Consider the following 16,947-nt stretch of genomic DNA (forward strand, 5'->3'; position numbering starts at 1 on the left):
GTGAACTTGTAGTTTAAGGAAGGAAGAATGTTCATTTATATGGTGCCTTCCATGATGCCCAGACATCCCAAAACTCTACAGCCAGCGAATTTAGAAATCAGCTAACCGTTACATAACGAGGTCCATCAAACAGCAATTAGATAAAGGAAAGAAAAACTGACATTTATATAGCTCTTTACCAACAATTAAATACTTTTGAGGTGATGTTGTAAAGTCACAACAATGTCCTGAATTCAGATGCAGGATTTCCTGGTGGGGCGGATGGAAGGTATGAGTTGGTATGGATGGGTCCTGGGGAATATATAGAGTTTGAGGGCTATAGGTGTGCATGTGCTTTGACAAAGGGTCATCGGGACTCGAAACATCAGCTCTTTTGTCTTTTTTGGTTTGAGGACTAGAGGGTTGATTCTGTTTCATTGATTCTATTGTGATTGAGATAAAGGGCACGATTTTATGAAAGAAAATTCTAAGCACCAAACAAGCAAAAAAAGGGAGAGTTTCAGGCTTGTTTTTTGGGTGAGTTTGAAAATGTAACCTTGCGGCACTTAGCACAAACAAATTGCTGAAGTGTATTTCGGGGGGGGGTGAGTTTTGGAGCCTGGGTCAGCTGTTGAGCTCTAGGGATGCCATTACGTGGGCACCTTGATTATTCAGTGTACTGGGTGATCTGCCACCCCCAACTGCCATGGCACCATGGACATCATCTCCACGCACCACCCCCCCCCCCCCCCCCCCCACCCCACCCCAAGCCTGGCCAATCACCCCTGTGCTCGTCTACCCCCACAACCCACCCCATGAACATTGGACCCCCCCTCACATTGCCGATTGTCCTCTGTTCCAGTCTCCCATGTCTCATCCACTCCATGGATATTAACGCAGACATCCCCCACCAATCACCACTCTGGCAGAGTTCCCCACGCTTTCCCTTCCCCCTGGGCAGAATACCCCCTTTCCTCCCATCTGGGCAGAAATCCCCCCTTCCTTCCCACCTGAGCAGAACTCCACCCTTCCCTCCCCCTGGGCAGAATTCCCCCTTTCCTTCCCACCTGAGCAGAACTCCACCCTTCCCTCCCCCTGGGCAGAATTCCCCCTTTCCCTCCGACCTGAGCAGAACTCCACCCTTCCCTCCCCCTGGGCAGAATTCCCCCTTTCCCTCCGACCTGAGCAGAACTCCACCCTTCCCTCCCCCTGGGCAGAATTCCCTCTCCCCTCCCATCCAAGCAGAATTTTTCCCTTCACTCCCATCCAGGTAGACTTCCCCCTCTTTTGCTCCCACTCAGGCAGAATTCCCTCCTTCGCTCCCATCCTTGTAGGGTTTCCTTTTCCTTCCCATCCCGGGAGAATTTTCCCTCCCCCCACCCCCACCACCCCCCCACCATTATAGCTCCACCCCACATGCTCTGCCCACACTCAGGATCCACCCGCTGGTATTGCCCTGACATAGTTATGACGCCTAGTGGGCAGTGACAGGGTGCCTGGTGAGCACTACCAGGCTAACACTGCCCCATGGGCACTATCTGGCCCTGCCCCAAGTACCCGTGGAAGCTTCAATGGCCTCCAGTTCCCCATAGTTAGGCCATTATGTTTTGTCTCCACTGATGAAGACTAGTTGTGATTCGTGCTGGGGAAAACCTCAACCTAAGCATGTCATTAATATTTAAATCACCGGCAAAACAGGATTGGTACGATCGGGCGAGGTGAGAAACTGGGTGTGTTTCTCATTTTTGATCTCCTGCCTGATCTTACCATTTTGCTTTGCCGAAAGCCGGGTGGGACGAGGTTGTAAGAGTGCACCCAAAGTCACAGAGCACCAAGGGGGTCCTTTTAAACAACCCACATCAGCACTTGTTGTGGTGAAAGCCCAGATCCAGTTGCCACTCCTCCTGTAAACACCACCCCACCCTAAAAAACCAACTTTGCTTATCAAGAAGGTATCTGTCTCTCCTTTATGAATATTTAAAGACTCTGCTTTCACTGTCTTTTCAGGAAGACAGTTCTAAAGACTCATGAACCTCAGGATGAAAAAAAATTGTTCTCCGTTTTAAATACGCAACCCTGTCAAGACCCCGTATCTTATATGTTTCAATTAAGTTGCCTTACACTTCTAAATCAAGCTCCAGAGACATGGGCACTAAATCGGGCAGACACACACACCAGGGAATGGCGCTGATGTTCATATTAAATGTCAAACTATGTGAATGTAAAACCTCCCTCAGCACTATTTCTGAAGAGTTATTTCTGAAGATTTGGTGATTACAAAAGCAAAATACTGCAGCTGCTGGAAATATTCAGCAGGTCACGCAGTATCTGTGGAGACAGAGAGAGAGAGAGAGAGAGCAGAGTAACATTTCAGGTTAATGACATTTCATCAAAACTCAATACCTGAATCAGAGCAGAAGCAGATTTTTATTAATTGCTGTTATTGGGATCTGGGTTTTGATAGCTCGGAAATGACTTCAAGTGAGTCTGTTTGAAATGAGGAATTTGCAGTGCATTACTGCAAATACGGATTTGCTTCTTATCACTTTCTGGTGGAACATCCTTGCAAGTTGCTACCGAGTCGGGGCATTGCTCGGGATGTGTCCATTAATTGTTCAAGAAAGGTAGCAAGAATAATCCAGGTAATTACAGGCTGGTGAGGCTTACGTCAATGGCAGGGAAATTATTGGAGAGGATTCTTTGAGACAGGATACACTCCCGCTTGGAAATAAGTGGATGTATTAGTGAGAGGCAATATGGCTTTGTGAAGGGGAGGTCACGTCTTATGAACTTGATTGAGTTTTTCAAGAAAGTGATGAGGATGATTGATGAGGGTAGGGCAGTGGATGTTGTCTACATGGACTTCAGAAGGCCTTTGACAAAGTCCCTCATGGCAGACTGGTGCAGAAGGTGAAGTCGCATGAGATCAGAAGTGAGCTGGCAAAATGGACACAAAACTGGCTTGATCATAAAAAAACAAAGCGTAGCAGTGGAAGGATACATTTCTGAATGGAGGGCTGTGACAAGTGGCGTTCCTCAGAGATCAGTGCTGGGACCTTTGCTGTTCGTAATATATATAAATAATTTGGAGAAAAATGTAATTGGCTTGATTACTAAATTTATGGACGACACAAAGGTTGGTGGATTTATGGATAGCGATGAGGACTATCAGATTTTACAACAGCATATAGGTTGGTTGGAGACTTGGGCGGAGAGATGGCAGATGGAGTTTAATCCAGACAAATGTGAGGTAATGCATTTTGGAGGGTCTAATACAAATAGGAAATATACAGTAAATGGCAGAACCCTTAGGAGTATTGATAAGCAGAGGGACATGGGTGTACAAGTATACAGGTCACTGAAAATGGCTACACAGGCAGAGAAAGTAGTCAAGAAGGCATACAACATGCGTGCCTTCATCAGCTGAGGCACTGAGTTTAAAAATTGGCAAGCCATGTTGTAGCTTAGTTAGGCTGCACTTGGAATATAGTGTTCAATTCTGGTTGCCAAACTACTAGAAGGATGTAGAAGCTTTGGAGAGGGTACAGAAAAGAATTACAAGGATATTGCCTGGTATGAAGGGCATTAGTATAAGGAAAGGTTGGAGACACTTTGTTTGTTCTCACTGGAATGACGGAGGTTGAGGGCTGACCTGATAGAAATCTGCAAGATACGACGGGCATGGACAGAATGGATAGTCAGAAGCTTTTTCCCAGGGTGGAAGAGTCAATTACTAGGGGGCATGGGTTTAAGGTGTGAGGGGCCAGGTTTAAAGAAGATATACTGAGCAAATTTTTTTTACACAGAAGGTGGTGGAGCTCGCTGCTGGGGGAGTCGTGGAAGCAGCTGCGATACTGACTTTTAAGGGGTGTCTTGACAAATACATGAATAGGATGGGAATAGAGGGATGTGGTCCCCAGAAGGGCAGGGAGCTTTAGTTCAGTTGGGCAGCATGGTTGGTGCAGGCTTGGAGGGCCGAAGAGACTATTCCTGTGCTGTAATTTTCTTTGTACTTTGTAATGAATATTTAATGAGTTACAAAATTACCTCAGCCTCCAAAAGTAACAACTTCAATGTATATGGCATCTTCAAAGTAATAAAAAGCCGCAAAGCACTTCATAGGACATTATAAACCAAAATATGATCAAATATTTCTGAGAATTTAATAACTTATTTTCCTCATCCGTATTCATTATTCAGTTGTAGCAGTGAGCCACACCTTACCGGTAAGGGATTCCTGAAGTGTTGGTTCCTTCTCTGGTGCAGTCCTAAAGCTGTTCCCCATGTCTTAATCTTCAATACTGTGCGTAAATGCTATGAACAGAAAAATGTGATATTCTAATTAAGAAGCAAGGGAAATTGAATCGAGCTGACACAGAATTGTACAGTCACAGCTTCACATATAGAATTAATGAAACCAGGTTTGTTTGTCTGCCTGAATGGTGCAGGGTACAAAATGGTTTGTACCTAGATGTTGTAGTGCTTAAGAGACTGGGATCACCGAGGCTAATCCAAAATACATAATTGACAGCACAGTAGCATGGTGGTTACAGGACTGAACGAGGGCAGAGTTGGCTGGAGTGGACTGGGAGAGAAGCTTAACAGAGAAGATGGTCAATCAGAGATAGCGGGCATTTATGAAAGTGGCTGTGATTCACCACGCAAAGATACATTCCAGTGAGGAAGAAGCATTCTAGGAAGGGGATAAATCAGTCATAGTTAATCAAGGATATTAAGGACAGTATGAAACTGAAAGAAAAAAAAGCATGCAATGTGGCAAAGATTAGCGGTAAGCCACAGGATTAGGAAAGATTTAAATGCCAACAATAAATTGACTCAAAAATAATCAAGAAGCAGAAGATAAACCATAACGGTAACTTAGCAAGTAATATAAAAAAAGGACAGTAAGAAGTTCTTACATATAAAAAGGAAGAGAGAATCTAAAATGAGCATAGGCTTCTTACAGAATGAGACTGGGGAAATGATAATGGAGTACCAGGATATGTCAGAGGAGTTAAATAAATACTTTGTTTCAGTCTTCATGATGGAAGACACTAATAATATTCCAAAAATACTAAATAATCAGGGAACAAAAAGGCTGTGAGGGGGGTCAGGGCAGGGTGGGAGAAATAAATACAATGACCAACATGAGAGAAAATATACTATGGAAACTAATGGGGCTGAAGGCTGATAAGTCCCCTGGACCTGATGGGTTGCATCCTTGGATATTAAAGGAAATAGCAATAGAAATGGTGGATGCACTGATAGTAATCTTCCAAAAATCCTTAAATTCTCAAGGGGCTTGACATGGTAGATGCTGAGAGGTTGTTTCCCCTTGTGGGGGACTCGAGGACTAGAGGGCATAACCTAGGAGTAACATAGCTGCCTATTTGATGCAGAGGAAGAATTTCTTTCTCAGAGGATAGTAAATCTGTAGAATTCTTTATCATAGAAGGCTGTAAAGATTGGATCATTAAGTATGTTCAAGGTTAAAATAGAAAGATTTTGAATCAATAAGAGAATCAGGGGAAATCGGGATAAGGTGGGAAAGTAGAGGATTATCATATCAAATCAGTCATGATCTCATTGAATGGTGGAGGAGACTCAATGCCTGAATGGCCTACTTCGCCACTTAATCTTATGGTGTCTCACAGGAAGACATTATATCCTTTGAAGATGAGCTGGAGAGTTCTCCCAGTGCCCTGGCCAATATTTATCCTTCAACAAACATCACTAATAGACCATCTGGTCCTGATTTAATTGCTTTCATTATGGCACTTCCTGCCTGGCAAACTGGCTACTGCATTTCTGACACTACAACAGTGATTGGATGTAAAAAGTGAAATGTCTGTAATATGATTTGGGACAGTCTCAGGTCACACGAGGCACTGTACAAATGCACAGTACCTCTTTGGGAGGCAATGGCCCAATGGTGTTATCGCTAGACAATTAATCCAGAAACTCAGCTAATGTTTTGCATTCAAATCCTGCCATGGCAGATGATGGAATTTGAATTCAATAAAAAGTAGCTGGAATTAAGAATCTGCTGATGACCACTAAGCTGTTGTTGATTGTCAGAAAAACCCATCTGGTTCACTCATGTCCTTGAGGGAAGGAAATCTGCCGTCCTTACTGGTCTGGCCTGCACGTGACTCCAGAGCCACAGCAATGTGGTTGACTCTCACCCGCCCTCCAAGGGCAACTAAGGATGTGCAATAAATGCTGGCCAGTAGCTATGCCCATGTCCCATGGATGAATATAAAAAAAACTTTATTTCTCCTTCACCCATTTGGGAAATTAAAATGTCATACCAGTGCAATAAGGTTGTCCTTTGGATATCTGAGACACTTTGGCCAGAATTTTTAACATCATATTGGAGGTGGGTGGGCAGACAATTTGACAACACCGGCCACTGGGGTTCCCTGCCACAATTCCAAGCTCTAGTCATTTTGAATGAAGACAGCTTGGGCTCAGACTTACTACCCACCAGGAAGTGGAGGGCAGCCAATTGAGGCCAATTAAATGTCATTATTATTAAGGCCCCATTACCATGCCAACTAGAATTTCCATTTGGCAATGTAGACAGTCCCAAAAGGCTTAGCCCTTGTCCAAACTAACGTGATGCATTCAGGGAGACAGAGGCCCCGATGGACCACATGAGGGACAATATGGCTGTTGGGTCACAGCTGTAGTTGCTGACCATCCCTTGAAAAGAGATGCTCCTCCTGGACCATAGCCAGGCAGCTGTAGCTTTTTAAAAAGCAAAAATAAAATGATCTTTACATGTCCCTTACTGTGTGCATTTTCATATTGGCAGCTCTCGCCTCAGCTGGTGGGGCAGTCAATCACTGTGTACTCAATGGCCCGCCACTATCATAGGGTCATAGAGATATGCAGTCCAGAAACAGGCCCTTTGGTCCAACTTGCCTATGCTGAACAGATTTTCTAAACTGAAATTGTCCCATTTGCCTGTGTTTGGCCCATATCCTCTAAAGCTTTCCTAACCATGTGCCTGTCCAAATGTCTTTTAAAAATTGCCACAGAGATATCTGTCCCTTCAGTGACAGAACCACATTGGATTGCAAGTCCACTCTCTGGTCTTTAGTTGGCTGAGGATTTGAAACCCCCAGTGAGCTTGCTTAAAGCATGCCTTGTGGGCTCAGATCTGAGACTAGTCCCCATGTGTTAGTCCAACTCCTGATTGAAAATTTAGCCCCTTTACTCTGTTTCCAGCGTGGATGTTTCTGAGCGCTTGACACGGGCATTGAGTGCTTGAAATGGGCAAGTTTTCTCTTTAGCTTCACCCTGTTAGCTGCAAACATTGAAAAAAGAACTATAACGGAATGTTTGTCTAGTTGAGGTTTTCATGAGAAAGCATGTTAGAGAAGCAGCAATCAAACATTGTTTTGATATTGCTTAGTTTTAACCAAGTACACAGATCACACTATGTTGTGCAACTAATTCCGACTTGCACAACTGGCAAAGTTACGCAAAGAACTTTTGAGATGGAACTTGACAGCACATCGGGTTGTGCTATGTTTGACCTGTGAGTGCTTAGTCTCTCAATATTCATGGTAAAGGGAGAGTGCAGAGTTAAATACTGGAATTCACACCAGGTTTCGCTTAAATACATAAAATAAATGTTCAGCTTTCAAGTTCTGGATGTAGTTCTTGGACACTTCTGCTTTTGAAGATTTATGTCTTTTTAACCTACGGCGCAGTGATAGCCCTTCCCTCAGAGTCAGAGGCTGTTTACGGGCTTTCCAGATCCATGAGCATGTAATTTAGGCTGGTACTCCAGTGGACACTGTCAGAGCTGTGGCCATTTGGAGTTGATAATGAACAAAGATCTCGTCTGCCCATTTGCTGAGCGTCAAAAATCCTGCAACGCAATTTTGAAAGAGTTCTCCCCTCTTCTGGTCAATAATTACTCTTTCATCAGCCGTGATAAAAATAAACGGGCTGCATTGCTGATGTGGGAGTTTGCTATTTGTGCAAAATGACTACTGTATTTCCTGCATTGCAACAGTGCCTACCCTTCTGAAGTATGTAATTGATTGTGCAGCACTTTGGGACATGCTGAAGTTTTAAAACGTGGAACACAAGTGCAAATCTTTCCTAAACACAAAAATGCTGGAAAATCTCAGCAGATCTGACAGCATCTGTGGAGAGAGAATAGAGCCAATGTTTCTCGTCTGGATGACGCTTCATCAGAGCTGACCTTTCTTAGAAAATATTGTGGATACTGGAAATCTGAAATGGAAGCAGAAAATGTTGGAAATACTCGGCAGGTCTGGCAGCATCAGCGGAGAGAGAAACAGAGTTAACATCTTGAGTCAGCGGTGCCATCGCTGAAGCTTTAACCCTTTCTCTCTCTCTAGTGATATCACCAGATCTGCTGAGTATTTCCAACATTTTCTGTTTTTAAGTCTTTCTTCTCAACAGGTTAAGAGGTGAATGTATTAACCGGTAGTTTCGAGACAAAAATCAAAACCTGCTAGAAAAGATCGTGAGAAAGAGAGTCAGTCCCTATTTTTGAACAAAAATTCAAGACTGGTTTCCTAGCTGTAAATACCATGTTATCTGATGGATCAGACTAAATCTTAAAATAGGGAAGTGGGGCTTAACCAAAGTTTCCAGTAGTCCAGTTCTGAGATAAACTGCAGTGCTACATATTTGCAGACATACGTTGTTCGGCTGCAAAACCTACCACTTGCTTATTTTTATAAACTATTTAAAATCAGAATCTTTTTTTAACCTCTAGGTGTGTTGAACTTTTGGGTTGTGTGTTTGCAGCAATTAAGAATTGAAATAAGATTCTACAGGAAGTCAAAGTTGCAATGTCTGTCTTCTGTTTTTTAAAACATTCATTTTGATTTTAGTTTTGCCTTTCTTGTTCCATTTTCAAAAGCAGTGTTTTCTTTATATATGGCTAAATAACTAATTTAATATTAATCCTGAAGAGCAGAATGTTTTTGATTTTGAACGATCAGCGTTCGTCTCAAGGTCTGGTACACTGAACATTTGATGCAGGGCGTAACTTTCCTTAGTCTACCCCCAGAATGAAAGATTTCCTCTGGTTTCTGTGTTAAAAGCCTTTGCCCTTTTCCTTGACAATACATGAACAAGATGGAAAACATGAGAAAAAGAGGTTTTATATTACATTGGGTAGTCTTTTTGTCTCTCAGTCAGAAGCTCCAGGTCCAGGGACAATCCCAGGACTTAATGGCCAAAGAAAGTGAATTAAATACTGCATTCTAACAGGTTTATTATCAACCTGATAAGCCTCCCAACAAATGCCAGTAGCAGGTAGTGAGAGCAAGAGAGATTCCTGGTCAACCTCTCCCATGTCTCCAGACTACAACATGGACACAAAAGTACAAGATGCCACAACAACTCAGACTTCTTGAGTAGCCTGTAACACACCATCACCATAACAAAAAAAATGATGGAAATGAAAGAGCACTAATACTATGTCTCCCTCATATATCCTTTGTCCACATTAGGATACAGTAAGTAGTCACACAACACCAGGTTAAAGTCCAACAGGTTTATTTGGCAGCATGAGCTTTTGAAGCACTGCTTATTCATCAGGTGCTCCAAAAGCTCGTGCTACCAAATAAATCTGTTGGACTTTAACTTGGTGTTGTGAGACTACTTACTGTGCCTACTCTAGTCCAACGCCAGCAAATCCACATCATCACATCAGGATAATGTGGGTTTTGGGAAGGGAACTAGGAAGTGAAGTCATTCCAATGGATCTTGTGCCTTAAGCTGGTGGAGGTTATGAGTTTTGGAGATGGCCTGGAAATAAGCCTTGATAAGCTGCTGTGGCGTATCCTGTCGATTGTATAGGGTGTGCAGTGATGGAGGGCACAAATGTTTAAGTGGTGAATGGCGTATCAATCAAGTGGAATATTTTGTTCTGGATGGTGTCAAATGTTTTCAGTATTGTTGTAGTTACACCCTTCCAAACAGATGGAGAATAGTGCATTGTGCTTCTGACTTGCATATAGAATCAGAGAATAGTTACAACACAGAAGGGGGCCATTCAACCCCTTGTATCCATGCTGGCTCTCCAAGAACAATGCACCTAGTTGCACTCATCTGCCTTTTCCCCATCACCTAGTAATTTTGCCTCTTTAAATATGTTATTGTGTGTGTATGTACTGAACATCAGAGTGAGATAGAAATGTAGAAAACCAAAACAGAAAACACTAGAAAATCTCAGCAGGTCTGGCAGCATCTGTAAGGAGAGAAAAGAGATGATGTTTCAAGTCCCAGTGACCCTTTGTCAAAGTTAAACTGCATAGGAAGTAGGAGATATTTATACTGCAGGGGGAAGGAATGAAAGATGAGTCATGGCCACAGAAACCAGGGGAAAAGACTACTAATGGCTGTCCCCAGAGAGAATAAGGGGTGTGAATGGGATTATTGTAGTGCACCATGTTGCATAAATGCTGGTACAGTCCATGTTGGGATTTGTGAATGTGTTTGTTTTTGGCTTCCAAATGTTCCTTAGCCTGTATCAGTGTGTTCCATCAAAAGTGTTTCAGCATATTTCTTTTTGCGAAAGGTCTGAAGCTGATGAGACATGAGATCAAAGATACTGTGAGGTGATGTTACAAAGCCGGAGCAGAACTGCTGCCTCTGAATGATGGGAGGAGGAGAATATCAGGAAATTAAAGCTACAGTTATTTGGAATGCACAGCGTTCACTAAAGCAACACTTGTGTCTCTTACTCTCCCCCACCACCACCACTGTCACCCGTTGCCCCAGCGATTTTCTTCCTCCCCATCACTTTCCTATCTCCAAGGATCAATGGATGCAATGGATAATTAATAGAGGCGGGTACTATTACAACACTTGAGACATTTGGACAGGTACATAGAAAAGTTTAGAGGGATATGGACCAAATGCAGGGAAATGGGACTAACTCAGTTTAAGTCAGCATGAATGAGTTGGGCTGAAGGGCTTAGTTCCATGTTGTATATCTCGATGACTCTATTTTCATGTTTTAATTTTAACAAAATAATCACTAAATTAACTCTATTACTTTGGGAAGTTTAATGGCGATCCAAAATATATGTGACCCTATTCCCCGATGTTGTGCACCCCACCCCAGCTGCTGGCAAATTTGGTGCTCACCCAAATCTCTATTCACAGCAACAGGACCGGAGAATCCCAGTACAGGTGAAATGGGAGAATTCTGGCTACCGTTACAGCATTGAATTGCACCATCTACTAAATGCTACGGGATTACTTCGCTGGTCGCTGTTCCTAGAAGGTTAACAAAGAACAGCACAGGAAACAGGCCCTTTGGCCCTCCAAGCCTGTGCCGCTCATTGGTCCAACTAGAGCAATGAGAGTTAAGTAGGGGTCAAGAAGAATATTTACAATTATGCAAAGATTTGACAGGGTAAATAGTGAAATCTTAGAATGTTCAATTACTTGGTAACCTTACAGTGTTCAGTTACATGGTAACAAGGAAGCATCAGGTGTATTGTTGGAAGAGGATCTCGGAGGTAATTTTTTGACGTTTGAGTTATTAAAGAATATGCCACCAGGAGAAATTATAAACTCAAATTGCTTACAATATTTAGGAAAGATTAACCTTTAAATGTACAAGGAAGTTTTTTTTTATTTTTGATTCATTCGTGGGACAAGGGTGTCACTGGCTGGTCATTATTTATTGCCCATCCTCACTGCCTGAGGGCAGTTGAGAGTCAACCACATTGCCGTGACTCTGTAGTCACATGTAGACCAGACCAGGTAAGGACGGCAGATTTTCTTCCCTAAAAGACATTAGTGAACCAGATGGGATTTTCTGACAATCGGCAATTGTTTCATGGTCATCAGTTGATCCTTAATTCCAATATATTTGCACTAATAATAAGGCAAATCGTATCACCACATACTGCACGCAAATGAAAAGTGACACTATACTATGCACAAATAAAATGAATCTAGCAGTTTTATGTAATTTTTCTGCAACATGTTGACGTTTACCAGAATTTACTTGGCCATTTGATCACCCACCCCTAGTCCTGCTATCAACATTGATCATTTTAACACATTTAAATGAAATTCTCTTTGCTATTTTAACACAGGATTAGGTTAGACCTCAGGGTGTGATTTTCACCTTGCCTCTCATCTCAGTCCATTTTCTCTCAAAAGTGCACATCTAACTGACTCTTGAGCCAATATATACTGTTTGCTTCAATAGCTTTATTCAACAACTCTCTATGTTAGATAGCTAAACTTAAGGAGGAAGTTTAATAACCACTGGGGACGATTCTCCCCAAAAACTCCTAATTGTCGGATTTGAGTAAAAACTGGAGTAAATCCCATGTTTTGTTCAACGGGATTTTAAAAATGAATCTCCCACACTCTGTGAACTGCAGAGTGGCTCAGTGTGAATCCTGCTGGAATTCAGTGGACGGAGTCTACTCCCGCTGGAAGGCAGGCAGTGGAGTGCTGACCAGGGAGCTGTCAGAGATTGGTACATGCATAGTAGCCCCGCACTGCTGGCTTCCCAATCACTGGCCCTCTGAACCACCCCCCAACACCGGATCGCTGGCCTCCGAACATGTCTAGGCCAAGCTTTGATCCCATCTCCAGACTGCCTCCATGTCTCCCTCCCCTCCTCCAGCACACCCCAATCTTCCAATCCCTCCCCCATGCCATCTCCCCCCCCCACCCCCACTGGCAGCTCCGAATGCCCGCCCCCCCCCCCCCCACCTGCAGTCCTACCACCCCCCCACCCACCCCCATCTCCCACCCCCAAGCAGGCTGACCACCCTCCACCCCAATGGCTAGCCTCAATCACTGGCCTCCCTCCCTCTGTCACTCAGCCCGAATGCAGAATGACAGCACGAACCCATGCCCCCACCGATCGCCCCCATCAGGCCCCACCACCCTGGCATTGCTGTATGCCCGAGGGAGCAGTGCAAAATTGCTGCCTTGGCATTGGCACTTTACCCCTTGGGCAGTGCTGGGGGCCCAGGCTGGCAGTGCCAAGGTGGCAATGCGCAAGGGGCACCCACTTAGGCAACCCCACTGAAGTGCCTCGATGGCCCGGCCCTTCACTTCAGTTGGGTCAGGCTGCCAGCTCTCCACATGGGCATCGAGACCTTCCTCTTCATCGGTGCATTTCCCGCACCCCTTCCTAACATGGGCCACCAGCATTGGGGAATCAGCCCTCCAGATGGATCCGCCTGTCTGACCCCCCAACAGGCCCCACCTCATCATGACCCATGACATGTCCCCTTCGTGGCCCTGCGTGGACCCCAATATGACCCCATCGTGACCTCGAACATGATCCACCTGTGCATGACACTCCTTTTCATAGCCTCCCTGCATAGTCCTCCCATTGTAGCCCCTTGACACTGCCTGACTGGCACACTGATAGTGCTCAACTGGCATACCGGTGCCCGATTGCTACACTGGCAGTGCCTGTGGGCATCACTTGGTTATCCAGTGGGTTCTGGTGTATTGCCCGATGAATACTGCCCGGTCACGACTCCGACCAACTGAAGGCTTCAATGGCCCCCAAGCCCCCCCGGCACGACCATTGTGGCAGTTCCCTGCTAGTGGAAACCAGTAATGACTCCTGCCGATGTTACACCATGCTCAAAGGCCAGTGAATTCCATGTGCTGGGATTTGAATGGGCTGTACATATTTAATTTTTTTTATTCATTCATGGAACATAGGCATCACTGACTGGCCAGCAATTATTGCCCATCCCTACCTGCGTGAGGGCAATTGAGAGTCATCCACATTGCTGTGGCTCTGCAGTCACACATTGGCCAGACGGCTGACGTCCTTCCCTAAAGGACGTTAGTAAACCAGATGGGTTTTTTTTTTGACAATTGACAATGATTTCATGGTCATCAGTAGATTCTGAATTTCAGATTTTTTTATTGAATTCAAATTCCAGCAGTTGCCATGGTGGGATTCGAACTGGGTCCCCCGACCGTTACCTTGACTCTCTGGATTACTCAACCAGTGACAGCACCGTTGCCTCCCCCTGCATATCATAACTACAAACTTCTAAATTGTAGTCTGTAAAAATCCAGCTCATTTATGTGTAACAGGAAAAGCAATAATCCAAACACTGACACCAAGGGTCCCAGCTACGTACTTCTGTCTTGTCAGAAAAAAAATCTGTTCACCACTAATCTCTGCCTACTATCCCTTAGCCAGTTACATGTCAAGTTATCATCATCCATGTGTTCCTCTTTTCTGAATCAGTCTCTTATGCATTGCTGCCTCACAGCGCCAGGGACTCAGGTTCAATTCTGGCCTTGGGTGACTGCCTGTGTGGAGTTTGCATGTTCTCCCCATATCCATGTGGGTTTCCTGCAGGTGCTCCAGTTTCCTCCCACAGTTGAAAGATGTGCAGGTTTGGTGGATTGGCCATGCTAAATTGCCCCTTAATGTCCAAAAATATGTAAGTAAAGGGGATTAGCTATGGTAAACGCGCAGGGCTATGGGTATAGGGTTGAGAGGCGAGCCTGGGTGGGATGCTATTTTGGAAGATTGGTACAGAATTGATGGGCTGAATGGCCTGTTTCTGCATTGCAGGGATTCTAGTTCTATGTAGTACTTTACCAAATGCCTTTTGAAAATCCATGTATCCCATTCCTGTGCGAGCTCTATCAATCCTCCTTGTTGCTTCATCGAAGAACTTGATGAATTGATTAAGTATGATTTGCCTTTGATAAATCCATGCTGGCCTATCAACCCAGGCATTCAGAAGTGAGAATTAATTCTGTCCTCCACAATGATCTGCTCATTTTCAGTCTGTGGGATGCTGCAATGCACAGTTGATTTCCAAATTCCAACAATGATTGCCCTTCAAAAGCGCATCATTGGCTGTAAAGCTATTTGAGGTATCATTCGGGTGTGAAAATCACATGCACAAGTTCTGTCTTCTGTCTGTGATAGCAATAGGTTGTCACTATTGCGCAATGAGATCGTAATGAAAGGCCACATTATTAAAAGAATCAGAAAAGGCATCATAAGAGAAATTAGAAAAAATGCCTTTGCGCAGAGTAAGGCCAGAACATGGAATCCCTTGCCACAAACTATTATTGAGGCAGACCCCATATGAACTTTTACAAGAGAATTAGATAGCTGTTTAACACAGGTATTGGAAGAAAATAGGAATATATTTCCAAAGCATACAGGTCTCCAACCTAACTAAACTGAGGAGCGACCTAATACAAAATTACGAGAGGCATAGATAGAGCAGATAATCAGAGGCTTTTTCCTAGGGTTGACTAGAAGATGACACAGGTTGAAGGCGAGAGGTGGTAAGTTTAGGGAAGAAGTGCAGGGAAAGTTTTTCACACAGAGGGTGGGGGTGCCTGGAACGCACTGTCAGTGGAGGTGGTGGAAGCAGGCACAAGATGGATCTTTATGAACACACAAACGAGAGGCAAACAGAGGGTTGGAACCTGTGTATCGGTGCAGACTTGGTGGGTCGAAGAGCCTGTTCCTGTATTGTATCATTATGTTAAAGCCTGAGGCTTAATAATCTGTTGACAAAATGTAAATTTGAGAGGTTGAATAGGCTGAACCTTCTATCTTGCTGATTTTGGATTCCGTCTGCTGGGTGTCCCTCAGTTGAAACCCCTTGGGACAAATAAAATATTTGCATTTCTCCCCAAGTTATAAACTGAAAAGCTACATCACAAATAAAAGGAACGGAAATGTTTCTGTTGTCATTCAATAATTTGATCATTCAACATTGTCACACCAACTGATGACTCAAATGAAACAGAACTGTGCCCACGCTCTGCGCAGCAATGTGCTTCTTGTAATGGCAAGGCACATTGCTGATTGCGTAGCAGCTTCTGCACTGTAAACAGCTGGAGATGAATTTGTGCCAAGAAAATGATCAGGTTCAAGTCAGCTATCTTCCCAAAAAAAAGTTTCACATCTTCTACATTGAGGGAAGTTAATGTTTGTGAATTGTACATTTTCTCACCCTCGGTGTCAGCATCATGCTTTAACTGTCAGAAACAGAATAAATTGTTCTCTCTTTCTCGCAACCTTTCCACACCCTAGTAGTGCATAGGTCAGACATTTGTCTGTTTCTGTAGCTAATTATTCCTGGAACAGGTTGCTAGTCTGTCACTGCAGGCTTGTAGCTTGAGGGGCATTGCACCACATCAAGCATATACATTCACACCTCACACATACCCCCATACACCAATGTATGGTGGCCAATCCACCTAACCTGTACAATCTTGCACCGTTGAAAGAAACTGAAGCACCCAGCGAAAAGCCACACAGACATGGGGTGAACGGGCAGACTCCACACAGACAAAAACACCCAGGCTGGAATTGAGCCTGTGAGACAACAGTGCTAACCACTGTGCCACCGTTTCACGCAAATCATTCACTAGGTCATCAAACACCTCATAGATTCAATGTAAAGTTTTGTACTATCTTGATCTTAACCCCAGGCTCAGAAGAGAATACATGCTGCACCAGCGCAAATGAACTCCTCATGCTACCCACAATAGTTATTGCTTCTCTGTGTTAACATGCATGCTATTGTTTGTCCTTGTTCTTTCTTTCCTATTGTGCTGTGTTTTTTTCACATGTGTATTCAAGGATGATTTTGGCAGACCACTAACAGAATTCCTTTGTATGTTGGAGGATTTGCCATGGGAAAGCAATGGAACTCATTGCGCTATTTCTTGGCAGCATTGCCTGCTTTAGGGCATCCAAAGGAAATGTTATAGTTCACAAGACCTTTCCCATTAAGTGTTGCCTTGGCACTTATGTTGGATATGCTAACTGATGGATTTCTATTTCACTATGCCTGTCCTGTCCATACCTATAGAGAGATTGAACAGTCAATGTCACGTTCAATGGAAATTTCTGAAGTGGGAGTGGTGGCAGAGAGCCAACAGAATGGCTTTCTCCACAAGGTATTGGCCGCTGGGCCTGAA

At 44.0% G+C, this 16,947-nt stretch overlaps 2 protein-coding genes across 4 annotated transcripts in view; one reads left to right on the forward strand and one right to left on the reverse strand.

Annotated features, from left to right (window-relative positions):
- Nucleotides 1-16,947, forward strand: part of tg (thyroglobulin) — a 364,697-nt gene that overhangs the window by 200,320 nt on the left and 147,430 nt on the right. The window lies entirely within an intron of this gene.
- Nucleotides 1-16,947, reverse strand: part of LOC145346810 (src-like-adapter) — a 55,535-nt gene that overhangs the window by 12,107 nt on the left and 26,481 nt on the right. For all 3 annotated transcript variants that reach the window (XM_080194563.1, XM_080194562.1, XM_080194561.1), the window contains exon 2: nucleotides 4,204-4,293. In XM_080194563.1, coding sequence (XP_080050689.1) covers nucleotides 4,204-4,264 — 61 coding nt within the window. In that variant the 5' untranslated portion in view covers nucleotides 4,265-4,293. The remainder of the gene's footprint in view (nucleotides 1-4,203; nucleotides 4,294-16,947) is intronic.

The sequence above is a fragment of the Carcharhinus amblyrhynchos genome, chromosome 8 (assembly GCF_965287045.1).
Source record: "Carcharhinus amblyrhynchos chromosome 8, sCarAmb.v2.hapA, whole genome shotgun sequence".
NCBI classification, from domain to species: Eukaryota; Metazoa; Chordata; class Chondrichthyes; order Carcharhiniformes; family Carcharhinidae; genus Carcharhinus; species Carcharhinus amblyrhynchos.